General features: G+C 49.6%; 1 protein-coding gene and 1 pseudogene across 1 annotated transcript; both read right to left on the bottom strand.

Moving 5' to 3' along the window:
• Positions 1–6,643: 6,643 nt before the first annotated feature.
• CUNH16orf89 (chromosome unknown C16orf89 homolog) lies at positions 6,644–19,808 on the bottom strand. Its single transcript, XM_025859082.2, is given in 8 exon segments — positions 6,644–6,848; positions 9,136–9,222; positions 10,486–10,590; positions 11,408–11,543; positions 12,761–12,875; positions 14,482–14,632; positions 15,624–15,773; positions 19,598–19,808. Coding segments are annotated over 8 exon segments (1,140 nt in total). The 3' UTR covers positions 6,644–6,663.
• Positions 13,678–14,210, bottom strand: LOC112813857 (cytochrome c oxidase subunit 6A1, mitochondrial pseudogene; annotated as a pseudogene).
• Positions 19,809–20,577: the final 769 nt, after the last annotated feature.

Genomic DNA, 20,577 nt, shown 5'->3' with positions numbered 1-20,577 from the left:
GGGAGGGTCAGAGGGAGAAGCAGATTCCCTGCTGAGCAGGGAGCCCGATGCGGGACTCGATCCTGGCACTCCAGGATCATGACCTGAGCCGAAGGCAGTCACTTAACCAACTGAGGCACTCAGGCGCCCCTGACCTTTGATGTAGTTTTGAATGTAGGTGACGTCTGGAGCTGATGGCCAAGAAAGAATTCTTGAGACATCTTTGGTGCAAAAAGGTGGTTGTATTAAAGCAGGGAGACAGGACCTGAGGGCAGAAAGGGCTGCTGCCCTGGGGTTGTGAGGAATGGCTGATTATATACTTGGGAGTTGGGGGAGGTAAGGGAGGTGTCCAAAAGCACTTTCATATGCTAAAGAAGACTTTCACGATACTGGAGGCCTTGCGATTTAGTCAAGCTAAGGTTATTTGTCCCTGTAGCAAATCATTAACATTAAGACAGTTGGGAGTTTCTGGAGTAAGGTCACACTTTCCCACCTGGAGTCCAGGGAGGAGGTGGGTGGGAGGTGGGGAGGGTGTTGTGGGATCTCAGCTTGCGCTTTGTCCTCAGCTTGCCTTTTGCTTCCTCATCATATTGATGTGAAGGGATGATGTCTTTCTAATCTTTACATACAGGCTGCAAAAAGTCTTTAGCAAATAAGCCCAGACCTGCGACCAGCTTCCCTGTCCCCGGAAGTCCTCTTTTTCTCTACTTCAACTGGGAGGTGTAGGTACAGGCAGTCTCTAGAGAGTTCTGACCTTCGGTCTCCTCCCAACTTTGTCACTCCTTTGACAAACACCTAGCAAGCACATAATATCTAAGCGCGTAAGTCCCATGGAAATTCTCCATTTGCTGAGCAGCCTATTAATTAAACAAAGAGACCATTAGATTGATGTGGCTTTATGCCATGGCTGCTATTAAAAGACAAAAGTCAACTGAGTAAATTTAAAGATTAAATTGACTTTATTCAACGAATTAGGCAGCATCCCATCTAGCAAATAGAAAGAAGCTCCAAAGAGCTGTGCAAAATGAAAGGCTTTCATCGGCAGAAAGGGCAGAGTGGATTGTTTCAGGCAAGGTCACCTTCCTTTGAGGGAAGGACAAGGGCCTTTGGTGCAGATGACTTCACTAGTGCTGACCAGGTAACTGACTGGTTAAAGGTTTCATTCCTGGAAGAGTCTGAAACTGTAGTTAAGTCAGATATTAAGTCTTGGTTGGCTGACATGGGGCTTGGCATATGTTACTCCATTTGGGGCCTGTTGTCTCTCTTTTTTACTTTTTTAAAAAAACTAACTCTCCACACAATGTGGGGCTTGAACTCAGAACCCTGAGATCAAAGAGTTGCATGATCTATGACTAAGCTGGTCAGGCACCCGTCTTTTTTTTTTTTTTTTTTTTTTTCCTTTAACACTGCCTACAGAAGCAAACCAAGATGTGCACTAAGGAGGGCACTTGATGTAATGAGCATTGGGTGTTGTATGCAAATGATGAATCACTAAATTCTACCCCTGAAACTAATATAGTATATGTTAACTAAATTGAATTTAAATAATTAAAAAAAAGAAGCAAACCAAAACCTAAGCCTGTAAATGCCTCAAGGTTATGAAATCAAAATGCTAAGGATGACCAATTGCAAACGGCTTCAACTAACAGCCAACTAGGCATTAAGGTATAGGGAATCAATTTCCTTTCTTCACTTTCTCACTATCTCAGTAGAGGTCTTTCCCCTGGCTCATTTCCACTTCAATTTGGTACTGCCCAATTCGAATTGATTTTTGCTTAGACTCTTATTTAAAAATTTTAACATGCCTTGGTTTATCTTCCTAAGCCCAAGCCCACAGTTCTAGCCATACCAGCTAACTAACTCAGTGCTTTCTCCTCTGCTCACATTTACCCTTCGTTAGGTGCCTTTGTCTTCTCTCAGCTTCCTCATCTGGGTTCCACAGTCATTTGTAGATTGAACAGATTGAGCTCCTCCTATGTGCTAGATGCTGATGAAACAGACAGACCAGTCCTGCCCTTGCAGAGACAGATAGTAAACAACACAAGTGTGGTGGGAAGAAGCAGGTTGGAGAAAGAAGGGGAGTGGCAGGGAAGGCCTCTCTAAGCCCATTTAGACTGAGACATTGAGGGAAAGGAAAAGGGGTAGGTGTGGGAGCTCAGGGGCCAGAGCCTTGCAGGACATGGCTGCAGCCCATGGACCAGGACCTGAGGCAGGCAGAGTATAGCATTTCTCCAGGAAGCCCCCAACTATCTTCATGTTAACGCCTTACTAGAAGGAAAAACAACTTTAACTCAGGAATAGTCAGGCCTCCAGTGTCTGTAAATCTTTAGCATATGAAAGTGCTTTTGGACATCTCCCTTTGTCCTTACCTCCCTCACTTCCAAGTATATAATCAGCTATTCGTCACAACTCTGGTGCAGCCCCTCTTTCTGCCCACGGGCCCTGTCCCTGTGCTTTAATAAAACCACCTTTTTGCACCAAAGATGTCTCAAGAGTTCTTTCTTGGCCGTCAGCTCCGGACCTCACCAACATTCCAAAATGACGTCCCTGTCAGTTTGTCGGTTGAGGGAAGAATACCATGTCCAGGCCATGCACCCAGTCTTTCCCATCACAGGTGCAATCTGCTTGATTATAACTTTCTTTTTTTAAATTTCATTTTATTTTTAAGTAATCTCCACACCCAACGTGGGACTCAGACTCACAACCCCAAGATCTAGGGTTCCGTGCTCCACCGACTGAGACAGTCAGGCACCCCCTGATTATAGCTGCTTCTTAATGTCTCTCCCGCCTTGACTGTCATCTCTGAGGACAGAGACCATGTCTGCTTTTCACTACTTTCCCCTGATACTTTGCATAGTCCTCGGCACACAGTAGGCACTTCACGGATATTTCTTAAATGATGGGAACAGGGCCCTTGTTTGTTCTCAGCTGCATCTCCCATGCCCAGAGCACAACTTAGCACACAGTAAGTTCTCAGTCACTATTTATTGAAGGGATGGATGGAGTATTTGCCAGGGAATGACATCCTTTGCTCGTAAATGATAGTTGACTGATAAAACCCCAGAGGCAGAGGTGGTGTGGATGCTGGGTTTTCTGAGAAAACTCAATGCTAACAGCCACTGAGCTCATTTAAGCCTCAAACACTGTGTGAGGGGCTTACCGTGCCCCATTTTATCTCAGGAATCCTAGAAGTTGGATGTTATTGTGCTACCCATTATACAGAAAAGTTGGCGGTACAGAGAGGGCAAGCTACTGACCCAGGGTGACACAGATGTTAGTAGAGGAGGCAGCTTGTTCTGAAGTTTGAGCTCACAACTTTTCCTGTACGTATTTACATCTTAAAGGGAAGTACTTTGGTACCCTGGTGCCTGGGTAGCTCAGTCATTAAGTGGCTGCCTTTGGCTTAGGTCATGATCCCAGGGTCCTGGGATCGAGCCCTGCATCAGGCTCCCCGCTCTGCAGGAAGCCTGCTTCTCCCTCTCCCACCCTCCCTGCTTGTGTTCCCTCTCTTGCTGTCTCTGTCTCTGTCAAATAAATAAATAAACAAATAAATAAATAATAAATAAAAAGGGACGTACTTTAAAAACACAATGATTTATTTAACAGAAGTACTCTTTTACAGGGGACATTTTTATCTTGAGCGAGGGGCCTATCGGGAACACACTTTTGACAGGAACATTGCTGGAGCACTTAAAGTCACAGTGGGGTGAGTGTGAGCACCAAGGAGGGTGTAGGGGAGCAAATTTTGCCACCCCAAGATATGCGTCTTTGGCATACTGATTATCTTAAGCTGGTTATTTTTAAGAAACTGCAGACACAAGGGAAGCTCTGAAAACAGAATTTACCCTTTTGTAAGTGTGTTTTCGTCTCATTACGGGAAAGAGGGAGATGGCTGACCCTAAATCTCTAGAAACTGTTATCAATAGAGACAGCATGGACTTAAATCTACTCTTGTTTACCGTGCTTTCCCCAGTAACCTCCCATAACTGACCTCCCACCCCCAATATCTTCTCTCGTCTTTAGCTGGAAATGGTATTTAGGGTGATGGCTTAGGCAACTGCAGGGAGTTACTCGTTTTCCTGGGCCTCTCATGTAGACAGGCAGTATCACATTATTAAACTTTTTTGTTTGTTTGTTTTTCTCCTGTTAATTTGTCTCATGTCAACTTAATTTCCAGACCAGCCAAAAGAATCTTGCAGGGTAGAGGAGGGACATCACTTATACCTCTGAATGCATAATCGAGGCCACTGCCCCGGTGCCAGCTGTAGGTGTTCCCTTTATCTACCACCTGATGTCATACAGGTCCAGGCCTTGAGGACCCCACAGTTCTCAGCCTTGGCGAGCATCAGCATCCCTTGGGAGCTTGCCAAGGAGGCATGTCCCCAGGCCCCCTCCTGGGGTCTGAATGAGAATCTCTAGGGGCAGGGCTAGAGAATCTGCATGTTTGTTTGTTTTTTAAAGATTTTATTTATTTGAGAGAGAGAGAGAGAGAGAAAGCATGAGGGGGAGAGGGTCAGAGGGAGAAGTGGACTCCCTGCTGAGCAGGGAGCCTAATGCAGGACACTATCCGGATCCTGGAACTCTGGGATCATGACCTGAGCCGAAGGCAGACACTTAACTGACTGAGCCACCCAGGCGCCCGAGAATCTGCATGTTTAAGATTCCTCAAGCTGGTCCTAATGCCAGTGGCCACAGACCACACATTGAGAAACTCCTCTAGGAAGTGAGCCAGTGCTGGGTGTTTAGAATACAAGAAGTTAAGGCTCACCTCCACATCATGTTAAATGCTCATGGGATTCATCTTCATTGAGAGGCTAAGGTCTGGGGTGGGGGAGTGGTGAAAAGACTCATCCATTGGTATTTTTACCTCTTCTTAGTGCCCTACCGCAATTGTAACCCAAAGACGTGACAATTCAAGTGGGGTTCATCTTGCAAATTTTTCTTCCTATGTCCCACTTTGCATTAGGATTCCCTTTTCCTGAAAGTGGCTTATAAACCCAGATTTCTGCTAGAGTTATCGCCTCCCCCCAACCCCCGTCCTAGTTTGGTAAATTAAACCTTCTAAAAATGTATCAATGTCAGGCTCCAGTGACTAATCCATCCCGAATGCAGGAAGGACAGGGGGGTAAGGCATAATCCCCCCTAATCCGTTATGTGCTGCCCACCCATCTCTAGGCTGTGTGCCTATCTTGGTAAACTTTGGTTTGTGACGCAGTGTGGAAGAAATCCTTGAAGCATATGGAGTGCCAAGTAGGTATTAAATTCTGGCCCTTGGTTCCTCAAGAAAACTAGCAACTTAAAAGCAAGTCAAACTTCTCAGCGAAATCCAGGACCATTTCTGTGTGCCTGACAACTTAATAGCACTTTCAGGAACGCATTCAAGGGCACCAGCAAAGAGGATTAGACAGAAGGGACTAACTCCCAAGAGAAAGATTTAGAAGAACCACTGCCCCAACCAGATTATTTAGCTGAGCACAGAAGGAGCACGGGTGTTTGAGTTCAGATTCTCAAATACAGTGCAATTGTCACATAGGGATGATCGACAACTATTTTTCACTTTGAAGCAAAGCAAGATGATGGACTTAAAGAACCTTCCAGTCCAAAGGACTGGGTTTTTAGCTGATTTTTCTACCCCAGTCTCCTTTTGACATGTGTCTGTCCATAGCCTGAAATCTGCATCACAGACAGTACCTGGACCCGTGATAATGTTCCAGAAGGTCTTTCCTCCAACAGTAGATTAGTGTCAGAGTTCCAGGGGATTGTATGTCAGCTGTACTTCAGTAAATCAGATGAATTAATTAAAAGAACTCTAGTTGACATGTTCAGATTTACTCACACTGAAGCAGCACATGAGGGAAGAAGTACAAGCTGGGAATAAGAGAAAAGTTGACAAGTCAGCTCTCTATGCCCACTGCCTCAGGGACAAGCCCTCCAGGAAATGTGACATCATCCCTGCTGTGGCAGCAGGTAACACTCACCTGGCTCTTACTATGTTATAGGAGTGGTTCTCAGTACCCTACAAAGGTGATGGTCACAGCACTGCAAGTAATCCTAAGGCAGGTGCTGTAGTTATCACAATTGTACTGACGAGGAAACAGTCACAGAGACGCTAAATGACCTTGCCCGAGGACACAGCTAATTAGCGGGACAGCTGGGATTTGGACTCAGGGAGCCTGGGCACAGAGCTGCACCATTACCCATGATGCCACGCTGCCTTTTGTAAAATGACACGGCCATGACAGGATGCGACATGGTACTGTAGAGTTCCTCGCGCGGATATAAACATTTTATGTGCTGCCGTTTGTGACCATATCTCAAGTTTGGTCATGACTCGAACTGTTACATTCAGAGACCCTTATTTCTCCCACTGGGAAAGATGCAGTCATTGACATCTGAACAAATTGCCTTTAAGACTCAGGTTATGGATCTCCTTGGAGTTTGTGTGGTGACTTGAAACAGAGCCCTAGAAGTTGTCCCCAGGCTGAGAAACACGACTCAATTGCACTCTAAATTTATTCATCTGCTTCCACGCCTGGATCCCATGCCTGGATCCATCCCCACATCGCCTTCCCTGGGCCTGCTCCCCGAGGGGATGAAGCTGGGTTGCTTTGCTACTCATTGCTTCTGCTGCCTCCTTGTCAGGGCATGGCCCAGGCACCCAGGATTTAAGGGAGGAAGGATTGCCTAATGGCATCTGGCATCCATTTCATCTTCCAGTGGCAGGTGTGGAAACATTTGTCTCAGCGACTGTGGTGGCACCAGTGTGGACTGCCACAGCTCTCCATTTGATGGGGGGTATTTAGCCGGGACGTAGAGGAAGCCCCCCTGGGCTGCCATAGCCATGGCTGTCTTGTGGGAGGAACAGCCATCTGGGGAGAGAGAGAGTCCTCCCTGTGACTACTGTGCGGTGGCCACAGTTCCATTATGAATGCTTTTCGGATGCTTCCCCAGCCAGCCAGATCCTGGGCCAGGCACCCGTCCACCAGCTGCTATGAGCGCTGGCCACTAATGACTCCCTTCTCCAGAAAAATGACCCCAGCCAGTTGGAGCCTTCTCCTCAGGGAGGTTATGCCTCCTCCCAGTGCCTTACTAATACAGGACACAAAAGCCCCGCCTTCCATCTCAAGGGGGTGACTCAGGTACGATTTCCACTCCAGAGCTCCCCTCCCCTGGGATCTGACCTGAGGCCACACCCTTGTCTAGCTCCTTCCCACCTCCCCTTGCTCTCAGGCCCTGCGTGAGACCTTCTAGGACAGCACCCTATTGCCTGTTTTTGCAGACAGGGAAACTGAGGCTCAGGTAGCAGAGCTGAGCTCCACATCCCTGGGGGCTCCACAGCTCATTTTTTGACCTTGATAGCCTCTGTCATTGCTGCCTTAGTCTTGCCTGGTCCCAGGTGACCGTGAGCACCTGCCTGACACCGGCCTGAGACAAGAACCCCTTAGATGTTACTTAGTTCCCTAAACCCAAAGTAGGCCACCCATCCTGTGTTTCTGAGCAGGTGGGAGGGAGCCAGGACTTTTCTCTCCCTGCACAGTCTTGAAGAAGGGAAGGACCCTAGCTAGGGCCTTTGGAGGGAGGGAGAATGCAGGTTTCAAGAAGGCTAATTACCCACCCCAGCAGCTCACGCTGTCATATGCCAAATACCATGGAGCGTGCTTTGTACAGTGATCTGATACTAACCCCCAACAGCTCTATGAAGGAGGCACTGTTAGGTCCCTATCTTACAGATAAAGAAACTGAGGCTCAGAGAGGTTGAGTGACCCCCACTGTGAGGAAGAAGCGGATTCGAACTCTGACAGCATGATTTCAAATCCTGTGCTCCAAATCTCCACGCTGGCTGCCCCCTGGTCCATGGGTGTGCAGGAGGTGTGCACCAGAAGGAGAGAAAGCACCACTCCCTCCTGGGCAGTTTTCCAGACTTGTCAATCTGCAGGGGCCCAAGAAGGACCTTGGGCCTTTCTGCAGCTCCCTCTCCAGCCCTCAGGTCGGTCCTATGGTCCATCTGTCTGCCTCTAGGGGGCAGCCTACCAGCTGGCCATGGGTAGCCACAGCCCCCTGTGTCAGGGGCCTCTGGAAGTCTCCTGAGAACTTCTCTCCCTTCCCCAGCCCAGCCTTTGGATTTGGGCTTCCACTCCCTTCTCTTGTCTACCTGCAGGCAGATGATGAGGCTACAGTGGGGCTCACGGGGAGACATTTAGTTATTGGGATCGTTCACCAACGTATGCTGGGCATCTCCTAAGGGGGCTGGCTATTCTACCTCCTGCTTCTGTCTTGCAGTTATTTATTTTTTATTAATAAAAAAATGAATCAGGTCTTCTCTTCCTTCTTTATCCCTCCTTCCCTCCCATATTAAATCTTGCCTTTCTTCCTTTCTCCATATAACCATATCTGATTCTTGGTTTCTCTACACTGGTGGGCTGATCACATAAGTTATCATCTCAACCAGGACACTTTGGGGAGGAAAGGGGCCACTATTCATAATGGCTCCAGGACAAGAGGTGTAAGCTGGGGACATCCGGACATATGGCCGTGGGGATGGCAATGGTCACTTGCCTGTTGGCTCAGATTCCCTCCTGCCCTTTTTTGCTTCAAACCACAGTGCACTGACCCTTCCAAACTACATTTCCCAGGATGCCTTGCTCATCACCTTCTGGTTAGGTTTGAGCAATAGCAGACACAGGCTGAAAGAGGGCCGAAGATGGGGTATTTCTCCCCATCTTTGCCTCCTCCATGTCCAACCACCTTGCTCCACAGTCCCTCCAGCTCTGCCTCCAGGGAGAGTAGTGGCTTCTTGCAGTGGTTAATCTCTGGGTTTTCTCACTTTTCTGGGTTCACCTCTTGCAACACCTCTGAGAAGAGTTCCCTCCATTAAATTCCCTCTGCCTCAAGTTCCTGGTGCAGGTTCTGGTTTCCTGACTTGACCTTGACAGAGAGGGGGTGATCTCTGTGATTTTCAGTAACATGCTGAAACTTTTATGTTCCTTTCCGTGGAGACAAGGTCTTTGGACTCCCACTTCTTACCCTCCCCTCCACTTCCCAGACCTGGCCCTGAAGGGATGGCAAGGTACATTTCCACTGAGGTCAATCTTCTGTGTGCAGCCTTTCTGGGGTGTCTTGGTTTCATGCCCAGAAGGCCCCGGGTATTTTCATTACCTGTAAATTGTTTTTCTCGCCTCTTCACTCTTCTCAAAACATGCTGTTGGCGTTGAACGGCTTTTGATAATTCTTCATCTTCAGCAGCTGGGAGAAGAGTTGGAAAGTGACCTTCTTGAGATGGGTTTTCACACATTACTCACCAAACTTCCTCCCCCTCACACCTCAAGCAGCTCAGGTCTTCTCTTGAATCTGGAGGTCCTTACAGAAGGTTCCTTGAGTGCCTGTCTGCAGATCCTTACACACTGCCTAAATATGTCATCTACTGATGTTTCTCCAGGTGTAGTCCCCCAACCACCCACATCAGAACAGCAGGAGGAGCTTCTTAAAAATGCAAGTTCCACAGGCCCACCTTCTACCTGCTGAATCTGTAGGTCTGGGGGCCTGATAATCTGCATTTTATCGACTCCTCAATTTTGAGAACAGATGCTCTTATTTCAAAAGATTTGCCTCCTTGAGCATCCCAAGCTTCAGCATTTATTGGGAGCCTCCTCTGTACCATGCACAGGACAGGTGCTTTCCCACGTATTATGTCTACTCACAGCTCAGGAAGGAGATTATTATACTAATTTTTTGACAGATGAGGAAATCAAGGCTTAGCAAGGTGAAGTGACTTACTGCAAAGAGGACCAGCTGCCCAGTGTCACACAGCTGGAAAGGGGCTGTGTCCTCTCTGCCTCTACTTCTATGTTACCTGCTCCAGACGTCTCCCCTGAATACTCCCGCCCAAAGAACCATCTTCCATATTCTTTTCTTTCTCAGCGTGTTGTCTCCTTCACAGCCCTTATCAGAACTTGCAATTATCTCACTTATTGGTTAATTTAGATGGTTTCTGCCTCTCTTCTTCAGGGCCCTAGTATTCCCTGGAGCCTAGAACAGTGTCTGGCACAGAGCAGGTGCTCAGGGAATACTCACTGAAGCAATAGATTTGTTCATGCAGGTGCAGGGGGCCAACACCTTCCAATGAGACTGTCTCCCGCCCTGCAAAATTTTGGCTTCCAAAGGTCTAAGCCCATTTCCGTATGCATGTGTTCACATGTGTGTTTGCATGCATATACATGTTGAGAATCTCTCTCTGAGCCATTAAGACCACTGTATCACCTTTCTTCACTCGGCCTGGAAACCCAGCCCCCTACCAGCCTCCCTACCAGCTTCTGCCTTCGGCTCAGGTCATGATCCCAAGGTCCTGGGATCGAGCCTGGAGTCTGGCTCCCTGCTAGGTGGGGAGTCTGCTTCTCCCTCTCCCTCTCCCTCTGTCCCTCCCCACAGCTCATGCTCTCTCTCTCAAATAAATAAATAAATAAAATCTTAAAAATAAAATCTCCCAGCCAGGGTGGAAGTGCAGCTCACCAGGCCTCCTGAAGTATCCTTCCTGTGGCTTCTGCCAGTTGAGAATGGCCTCCAGCTACCGGAGATTGTAGAAATCCAAGAAGCCACCGATTCCACAGAACATGACTGGAAGCAAAAGGTCCTCTACAGGCCTGCCCCCCAGACCCACCTGCTCCCACTGCCCAAGGGTGCACAGTGCCCCCTGCCTCCTCCCGCCAGTGGGTGGGTACTCAGTGCAGTGGCTGGAAGAAGGCAGCTGCCAGGCTAGGTCCTGCCTCCCATTTAGGGCCTTCATGGGAGTCCCTTAAGAGTCAGGGTCAGGGGGCGCTTGGGTGGCCCAGTTGTTAAGTGTCTGCCTTCGGCTCAGGTCATGATGCCAGGGTCCTGGGATCGAGCCCCACATTGGGCTGCCTGCTCGGCGGGAAGCCTGCTTCTCTCTCTCCCACTCCCCCCTGCTTGTGTTCCCTCTCTCGTTGTGTCTCTCTCTGTCAAATAAATGAATAAAATCTTAAAAAAAAAAAAGAGGGTCAGTAGAGGGATCTAGACACCCAAGCCAAGGAGCAGCTGCTCAGAGACCCCTTTTCTGCCTCATCCCTGAGCTAGCCTGTCAGTCCAGAGCTCCATCACTAGGTCAGCCTTTCGGGGCAGGAAGCAGTCACATCATGGCAGATAAAATATAGGATGCCCAGTTAAATTTGAGTGTCCAATAAACACAAATGCAAATTTTAAAGCATACACATATCCCAGGGAATGTTCAGGATAAACTTATACTAAAAATATATATTCAGTTTATCTGAAGTTCAAATTTACTTGGGCATCCTGTATTTTTATTTGCTAAATCTGGCAGCCCTACTGTGTGTGTTTGTGTGTGTGTGTGTGTGTGTGTGCGTGCGTGCGGGCACACCCCTCTGCTTTGTTCCTAGAGAGGAATGCCAGGGCTCACTGTTCTCCATGAAGATGTCCCGGGTCGGGTAGGCATATCCGATGGCCTCAGCTCTCCGGTTCAGGTCCATCATGTTGGCACAAAAGAGGTTCATGTAGTGCTGGCTCTGGCAGAACAGTCCCCCTGTGCATCCCTTCTGAGGGGAACAAACAGCCAGAAGGATGGGTGACAGACCTGCACTCTGCTATAGGGGAAGACTTGTAGTTCTCAGATGGTCTGGTAGGTGGCTGTCTTTGGGGCAGTTCTTTCCCCTTTTCCCAGGATTTCTTCCCCATCTACACCCCTGGACTGCTTGGGGCTCTGTCCCGGGGCGGCGGGGTGGGGGGGATCAGAAAGAGCTGGGTTTGAGTCCTGGCTCAGCCACTCGAGCTGTGTGACCTTAGCTTGCTAAGTTAACTTTTCTGAGCCTCAAGGGTCTTAGCCACAGGGAAGGGGCGATGTGTCTGGGATCTGCACCAGAGGTGCTCACTTGGATGGGTGGTACCATAATTAGGAAGTGCCCAACACAGGCCTGACACTGGAGCGTTATAGCCATTAGCTGCTGTCACATTCAGATTCCAGGCTAAGCCAGCTGGCTAGCTTCAGTGCTGCTCAAAGTGTGGACCATGGACTGGTCTCAGGGACAGGACAGGAGATGAGAAGGGGCTTTGGCAATTTCTGTAACAATGTGTAGCTTTCTACCTGTCGAATCTAATAAAATAATTTTCCTCATAATTTGATTTTTATTCTATTTACAGAAATACTGGATAGTGACAGCTTGCAAATAAATAATTTTTTTTTAAAAAACTTACCTAAAACATTAAGTACTCAGCTAAGAATTTCCGCACATGGAATAACCTCTTTCAATGGAGATAATGAGCCTTACCTTTCTATATGGGGAAACACATATGTTTAAAAATTATCATTATTTAGTGAAATTTGAGCTCTTGGGCTTGGAAGAGCATTGGGTGCTGCAGAGGTGGGTGTGGGGCTGGTTTGTCTTGGTTTGGTTTTCTAGAAGCTGCTGATGGACCAGATGTTCTAAATCCTTTTCCATTTGTTATTGTTTACTGAGTTCTTTCTGCTGCTTCTCTTTTACTCTTTCTCTTTGTTTTCCTGATGCCTACGACCTAGTTTAGCATGCAATTCGATCTGTCCAACGAGAATCCCAAATCCTGCCCCCCCCACCCCTAGTTTGGTTCAATGTTATATCGGAGAGATGGCAGGCTACTCTTCTCCCTCCTGATGTCCAAAGCATAAGTCCAAAACCCTGCTTATTTTCCTGGTGTGTAGCATACAAACCACACTGCCACAAGCCCCTTTTTCTCTTTCTCTCTCCTCTATGTGCATGGCTGGCCCACGCCGGGCACTTACCATTCTGGCAAAGAGGAAGAAGAGCAACTGGTGGGACAAGCAGTAGCCTGAGCAGCCGGGCTTGGTCATGAGGGTCCTGCAGAAGTCTGAGAGCCTGCAGGGCTGGCTGGCTGTCCTGGGGAAGAAGCGGTTCAGGCCCTAGAGAAGGGTGCCCTAAAGGAAGCCTGAGGACAGGGAGTCTTCCCTGGTCCCCGTTCCCCCACTAGTTATTAGAACCCCAGTAGGTTCCAGGCACCCAGCTGCACAAGGGGTTGCTGGATAGCACACAGGTGTACTGTGTCTTGATTTGCTAAATCAGTACCCCAGCACAGGGGAGGTGACCCTGGAGTTATCCTGGGTTGGGTGAGCTCCAGTGGGCTGTGACGTGGGACTCCCAAGTACGGTCTTTCCCGTCACTGCCCTGTACAGCAGTTCTCTGAACCTAGGGCTGATTCAGGCCTGGCTCCAAGCCTACTGCACAGCAGGATGAAATGGTGAACTTAACTAGGCTCTACTCCTGCTTGCAGAGACCTACAGCCCAGGGAGGGAGGCAGAACCCTAGACAAATGTAAATTGTATCTATGGCTACCAGTGGTGCTAGGAGAGCCCACCTATTCTGGGAGGTCAGCCTTGTGCAGTGGGGTCAGGGAAGGTTCTGGAGGAAGGATGCTGGAGGTGGCCCTGAAGTGTAAGCAGGGTTACTTAGGCGGGGGGTGGGGTGGGGCAGTGTGGGAGGAGGCCCACAAATGCCAGCCGGGCACAGAAAAGGTTTAGAAGTGGGACAGAGTAGGTCCTTTTGGGAGTCTGACAAGAGCCCCAGGGGCTGGTTTAGAGGGGCCTGGAGACCTGGAAGGGCAGCAGGAGCTGGGGCTTTGTTCTGAGAACAACAGGAAGCTTCACACTGGGGGAGGGATGTTCAGATATGGTTTTTTTTTTTTTTTTGGACCAATCTAAGTTATTTATTTAAGCCATCTCCTGCCATAAGCAAAGGGATGGAAGATCAGTATACTGGTCATCATTTGATACAAGTAAGGAAGGTGAGCTTAAGGTCCCATAGACTTCTTGGTCTGTGTGCAGAGTCATGGTCCAAACCAGTGCTGTGGTCCCCACTGGGTGGTGGTCCAGGTTCTCTCTATTCGTCTTCATAGCCGGTTGGAAGTGGATTCACGTGAGAGTTATGGAATAGAGTATGATTACCATCTCCCCAGGGAAAGGGCTTGGACCTGATGCGGAGATGGGGGTAGGCGACGAACTCGGGTCTCTCGTGCTCTCTGTGACGCGACTTCAGGAAGACATTCAGCATGCTCACACCCACGCCAGGGAGCGCTATGAAGTAGGTGAGAGCCTTCCACATGCGAGCTGAGCCCTCCTTGCCGTGGGCGCCACTCGACATGGAACGCCCCAGCTGTGCCCCGGACCGACCTAGCAGCCCAGACAGCCGAGACACAGACGCCGCCGCCATTTTCGACCTGGACCCAGATATGTTTTTTGAAAGGATCCCTTTGGTGTGAGAGACCAATGGGGTGCGGGGGGGGGAGGTGCAGGGAATGGGGTGGATGTTTGGGGAGTGGGGGGCAGCTTAGGTGCAATGAGGGTGGGAGAGGTTGGTGTCTGGTTGGCTAGGGGGGTGGTGGCTGTGCCTGGTTTCACACAGGGACTTGGAGAGCAGGTGGGACAGGAGGACAAGCAGGGAGCAAGTGGTTTTGGGCTTTTGGGAAGCGGGGCAAGTGCAGGGGGCCCACCCTGTTCCCAGCAGCTGCACCAGACACGAGTCACTGCGTTCCTCTGAGAAGGAGTCCTGTGGTTCAAACGTGGGGTAGACTATGGAAGCATCTGTGCTGGTCCAGGCATGCGGAAGCTTCCAAAACCCAGGTTGGATGATTGGCTGGAACTCTGGTAGAGAGGTGGGGTGAGGGGAAAACACCCAGGAGCAGTGGGCCATGCCTTGCCTAACTGCACCCAGGCTCTTGCAGCCCAAGCCCAGGAATTGGGTGTCCCTGCCCAGGTAGCCCTGACCACACACAAGCCTGCTCAGGACTCTGAGCCTTGCCTGCTGGTTGCACATTATGTTTGAAACACTCAGGAAGCTCCTCTTCTAAAAAAAAATTTTTTTTTTAAATCAGTAGGAATTGGGGTGCCTGGGTGGCTCAGTCGGTTAAGCTTCTGCCTTCGGCTCAGGTCATGATCCCAAGGTCCTGGGATCGAGCCTGGAGTCTGGCTCCCTGCTAGGCGGGGAGTCTGCTTCTCCCTCTCCCTCTTCCTCTGCCCCTCCCCACATCTCATGCTTTCTCTCTCAAATAAATAAATAAATAAATAAAATCTTAAAAACAAAAACAGATGCCAAGGGGCTTCTTTTAGGGTGACACAGGTTGGGATGGTCTTAAAGGCCAGGCCTGGGAGAGAATGGGGCACCTGGAGATCAGAGGTAGAGAGGGCTGGGGTGTGGTCATGTGCAGCCTGGCTATTGCTGAGAAGGAAGGGTGTGCTGGCTAATCATCTCCCCATTCACTCCCACACACCTGACTGGAAGCTGAGAGTCTAGGAGGCTGGACAAGCATGAAGGGCTGGTTTTGTAAGTCGCCCCCCTCTACCACCCTCAGGAATGATTCACGCCAGGCTTATGAGGTGGATCAATGAGAGGCTAGCAGGATGCTATATTTGGTGTGCAAAGGGCTGAATTACTTTTGAGATATCCCACTCTCTGGGACAGACCAGACCCTCCCCTCTGGTCTAGGATGAAGGCTCCCAAGCCTGGGGTGAGCTGAACAAGGAGAGGCACGTTTCCTACTCCCTGCCACCCCCCACTCCGCCCCACCATTCACCGGTAGGAGTGCCCCCAGATGCTGTGTTCCTGAAGTAATGGGACTCTACCCCCTGGTATTACCTCTTAGGTAGTTGGGGTCACTCAGCTTGAGGTAGAAGATGGATCTGTGAAGGAGAGGCACTAACTTTTCCACCAGCTTCCCCACATGCAGGCTCAGCCACTGCAGCTGGGGGTCCTGGGCCCGCTTTTCCTGAACACCTTTTAGCTGCACTGGAATGGAAAAGACTTCATTCATTCCATCATTTGACAAACCATTGGGACAGGAAAGATTATCCTAACTTATAATGCTTAGTGAGCTTCTCTGCCTCCTCCAGTTCCTGAGAGGAAAGAATTGGCTGAACTTATTGGAAATTAGGCCTTGTGGGGCTCAGCTGGGTGATGGGGGTGGGGCTAGAGTGCTGGAAGTTGGCAGCTAAGAGTTTGATTTCTGGAGATGGGCCTGAGTTCAGATTGTGACTCTAATATTTTCTTGTTGGGTGACCAGAGAAAGATATTTAATTTCTTTCCATTTTACTTGCTTCACCTATAAAATGGGGGTAATGATGATCCTTACTTCTTAGAGTGGGGGGTTGTAAGGATTAAATGAACTAATGCATAGAGAGGACTTAGCATTGTCCACAGTGCAAAGTAAGCACTTAATAAAGTTTAGCTATAAGTATTAATTAGGGAGATCACTGCTGTACAGGAATGAGGAAGGGATTCAGATGCTGGGTGAAGAGCTGCTGTGTACAGTTGAACAGGTTGTATACTGCATGAGGGCAGCATATATTCCTGTTATGGGTTTGTATATGTATTAAGACAATTTTCCAGCAGATGGCAGGCAAGTGACTTGAGGAAGGAGACATCTTTTTCTAATTTTCACAAAGGTGCCTTTTGGAATAGTAGTGGTTCTGCAGGGGTGGGAGAAAATGGTGATGGTAGGGAGATAAGAGGTGGTCGAGAGAGGACATGTGAGGGAAAGCCTCAGCACAGGGCTGAGAGGGTAAGAGATGGCCTGAGTTCAGGTAGAGAACTTTGATGGGGAGGGCGGCTGAGGTTTAAGAGGGTGCTAAGCAAGTCTTGTGGGGTGATGGGCTCTGTAACACTCTTCTCCAGTCTTGGTTCTCTCCCTGCACTTGAACTTAGGCCGTCTGCTTCCAAAGACTTGTTCTGGACTGCCTGGCTCAGGTGGAGGGCATTGTGCTGGCACCCAGAAGGGGTAGCCAAGTCAGCAGTGAGGTGCACCCAATCTGGCCTCATGGTGGTATGTTTGTCCCTGCCTGTGCGGCTGCTGCTGCCACCCTCTGGATCACCCTCCTGGCTGTCAGGGGCAGCTGGAGGGACCCTTTTCTCTCTTAGGGTCAACGTTTACTTGCCTAGCCCCAAGCAGAAAGGATTTGGGAGATGAGCAAGTATCTTGTTGCTACTGGACCTCCAGAACGTGAAGCTCTTCTCTCTGTCCCGGGAGGCTGAGAATGAAGATAGGACCCTCACGTGAGTGCTGTGGCAGCCAGCTGGTTTTCACACCCTTCCAAGCCCCTCCTGCACTGTATGGGGCTGACCCTCGAAACCAATAAGAAATTGGGGAAATGATGGTGTGTGACCTCCAAAGGTTGGTTGTAAAAGACGTTGAGCCTTCTACCTTGCTCTCTCTGAGGTCACTTGCTCTGGGGGATGTCAGCTGTCATGTTACGAGGGCACACAAGTAGCCGTACGGCGAGGTCACATGGTGAGTAGCTGAGGCCTCCAGGAACCTGCCAGCACTAACTTGCCAGGCCTGGGAGTGAACGGGGTGGCTCCTCCGGCCCCAGTCAAGCCTTCAGATGATCACACCCCTGGCTAACATCTTGACTCCAACCCCATGTGAGACCCTGAGCCAGAACCACCCAGACCAACTGTTCCTGGATTCCTGACAAACAGAAATGGTGAGATGGTAACAATTTTGTTGTTTTATGCAGCTAAATTCAGGAAGAATTTGTTATGCGTCAGTAGGTTATTGCAAAGGGATAGGGCAGAGCTGTGGAGAGGAGAGGAGGGGGTGGCCCTGGTCTAAGGCTGTTGTGTGGTGTCAGCTTGGGCCGCCGCTTCCCTCCTTCCCAGCCACCTCGACCCTGTAGTGATTCAGACAATGGGCGCTGAGTCAGACAGAGCAGGGTTCTAAGCCTACTGCTTACACTTGCTTGCTGTGTGACCTTGGACATTTTCTAAAGCCTGTCCCCTCCTTGGTAAAAAGGGGATAATCATAATGAACTTACTTTGAGGATTATGGGGAGAAGTCAGTGAAATACCCCACACGAGCGTCTACATTGTGCCAGTGCTTAGTGGGTGCTTAACCTTATCTTTTATTATCTCATGGACCCCCACAAAGCACATGGCCAAGAGAACCACCTGCCCTTCCCTTCTCTCTCCATAAGGAAACAACAGGTCCATGGGACGGCTGTTGACAAAAGCCTGTTGCCTTGTTCCAGGAATTTTATTCAACCACTGCTTGGATGGAGCCCAGGGCTGTGCCTGGCATCTAGGGTGGTCAGAAAAGTCAACGCAATGCCCACCCCCCCCAAGGGCTGTTAGAGCAGGTGGATTTGAGTACTAGACCCTCTGCCTATCAGCTGTGAGGCGTAGGGAGGTTACTGAACCCTCTGTGCCTCAGAGTCCCCACCTGCAGAGAGAGCAAAACAGAGCACTTCCCTCTCTGGGCTGTTTGGTGATTGCATGCAGCCAGTACCCAGGTAACATCCAAAGGCACATTTGCCCGGCCACATGCCAGGCTTTGTGGGCCCCTTCCTTTAAGAAAAAAAATAGATTAAAGTCTTACAGTCTTATGACTGTATTAGGATAAAGATGGATATGTTGATGTTATATATTAGAGCATTCTCCTTGATTTAAAAGTTCACTTTTATTCCTTCTGACTTTAACAGAAATCAAAACAGGGTGCCTGGGTGGGTCAATTGGTTATGTCTGCCTTCAGCTCAGGTCATGATCTCAGGGTCCTGGGATTTAGCCCTGCATCAGGCTCCCTGCTGAGTGGGGAATCTGCTTCTCCCTCTCCCTCTGCCCTTCTCCCCTGCTCATGCTCTCTCTCTCTCTCTCTCTCTCTCTCACACACACACACACACACACACACACACACACACACACACACACACTGTCTCTCTCTCAAATAAATAAATAAAAAAAAAGAAAATCATTTTCATGGGCCTCTGTAAATATCCTGTGCCTAATGGGGAAGCCAGGCCTGTGGTTTATTACTGTTATTCATTTCTAGAGGCATTATAGGACAGGGCTGGGATTAAATGGAGACCCCGGTCCTAGCCTGAGAGGATCTTGGATCTTGGGGGTCTCCGATGCTGCCTGGAGGCTCAGGGGTGTGGGGAGTACACTGGGAGGCCAGGCACAGAAGCAGACCTGTTCCAGAGCCCCTCCTCCTGCTGGGACCTGGAGTCTGGGTGGGTGGGGGTGGCAAGCTGCACTGGCCACCCAGAGGGGGTGATGTGAAAGGGGGGCCAGCCAGAGCCCCAGGCTGATACCAAGTCAGCTCTTTGTCACTTAGGTCAAGGTGGCCTTGGGAGAGGGGCTTCCTGCAACCTGAAGTGTGTGTTGGGTGGTTCCCTGTTTGCCTTGGCCTACTGCCAGCTCTTCTAGAGGATCTTATATCCCTGAAAGCTGAGCAAACACTTGGCTCTTTTCTTGGAGCCTTCAGGTGGCTTTGGCTGGAAGTGGGGGGAGTGGTTGGAGCCTGATCTTCAGGGTTCCTGGTTTTGTCCATAGCTGCCCTCCCATAAATGCCCCTTGAAAGGGAACACTCCTTCTGCCCATCTTGTTCATGACATATCAGGATTGGCACTGTCGAACGAATCACTTCCTCCCAGGAAAATAATAATTTCCAAATATTTTCCCATGTGGTTTCTGAATCCTTTTTGCTTCTAAAATAATTGAGTATATATAGCAAGGCTCCAAGACACTCAAAAGGAGCAAGGCTTCCAGCAGAGCAAGGAGGTGACTGGCTGAGAACTGGTTTTCTGATGGCCAGTCCAGGAGAATGAGAGTGCACCCACCTTCCAGCACCCGGAAGCCCACCACGCCGTCTCGGTTGATTTCAGGCAGCCTCTTCTTCAGGAAGGAGGTGGCTCTCTCCAGCGCTGAGAGGATAAGGCCCACGGTGGCGGCCTTGCCCTCTGGGGTGTCTGGCGGTGCCAGTGAGGAGGGCTGCAGAGGTGGTGGTGTTGCCATCAGCAAGAGCAGGAGCGTGAGCCCTGGGCTGGACATGGCTGGCCCACTGCCTGAGGCTGGTCGAGTGGTTCAGCCTCGGGCAGCCAGCCCCCACATACCCTCCTCCTGTCCCTTCCTCCTTGCCCCTCCCCAGCAGAGCTGGAGACAGTTGGCGGGCGGGACTGACCCAGCAGCTTGGGGTGGCCTGGGCAGAGGGCCATGGGAAGGGCCGCTGGAGGGGTCTGCCTGCGGGGGGTGGGCAGCAGTCAGGCCAGCCCTGGAGTGGAGCCAGCTGGCTGCAAGCTCCCACCCTTTCCTCCTCATTCCTGATTCTCCAGGCCCATAGGCTACATCTTGGATCTACCAATTGCAGTTATACTCCAGAAATCTGAAAGCACGAAAACGTAAAGGTTTTTGCATTTTTTTTTTTTTTAAATAAGTTCGGGATAAGCTTCTTTGAAGGCACATCTACCAGAACTGACAGAAGATTCCTTAGGGCACCTCCTGCCCAGTAGAAACAGAATATGAGCTGCAAAGACAAGCCACGTGGGCACTTAAATATTTTCTAGTAGCCCCAGCGTGGAGCCCAACAGGGGGCACAAACTCACAACCCTAAGGTCAAGACCTGAGCTGAAATCAAGAGTCAGACACTTCACTGACTGAGCCACCCAGTGCCCCAGGTGAAATGAATTTTAATGATCTATTTTATTTGAATCAATGGATCCAAAAAATCATTTCAACTTGTAATCAATATCAAATGAGTAACTTTGTACAATTTTTTTTATTTTGTATATTTTTAAGATTTTTTTATTCATTTATTTGAGAC

The sequence above is a fragment of the Callorhinus ursinus genome, unplaced genomic scaffold (genome assembly GCF_003265705.2).
Source record: "Callorhinus ursinus isolate GAN/ISIS: 27379988/994484 unplaced genomic scaffold, GSC_fseal_2.0 scaffold13, whole genome shotgun sequence".
In the NCBI taxonomy this organism is placed as follows: domain Eukaryota; kingdom Metazoa; phylum Chordata; class Mammalia; order Carnivora; family Otariidae; genus Callorhinus; species Callorhinus ursinus.
The sequence above is the reverse complement of the archived record's forward strand: the minus strand, read 5'-3'. Positions and strand labels throughout refer to the sequence as shown.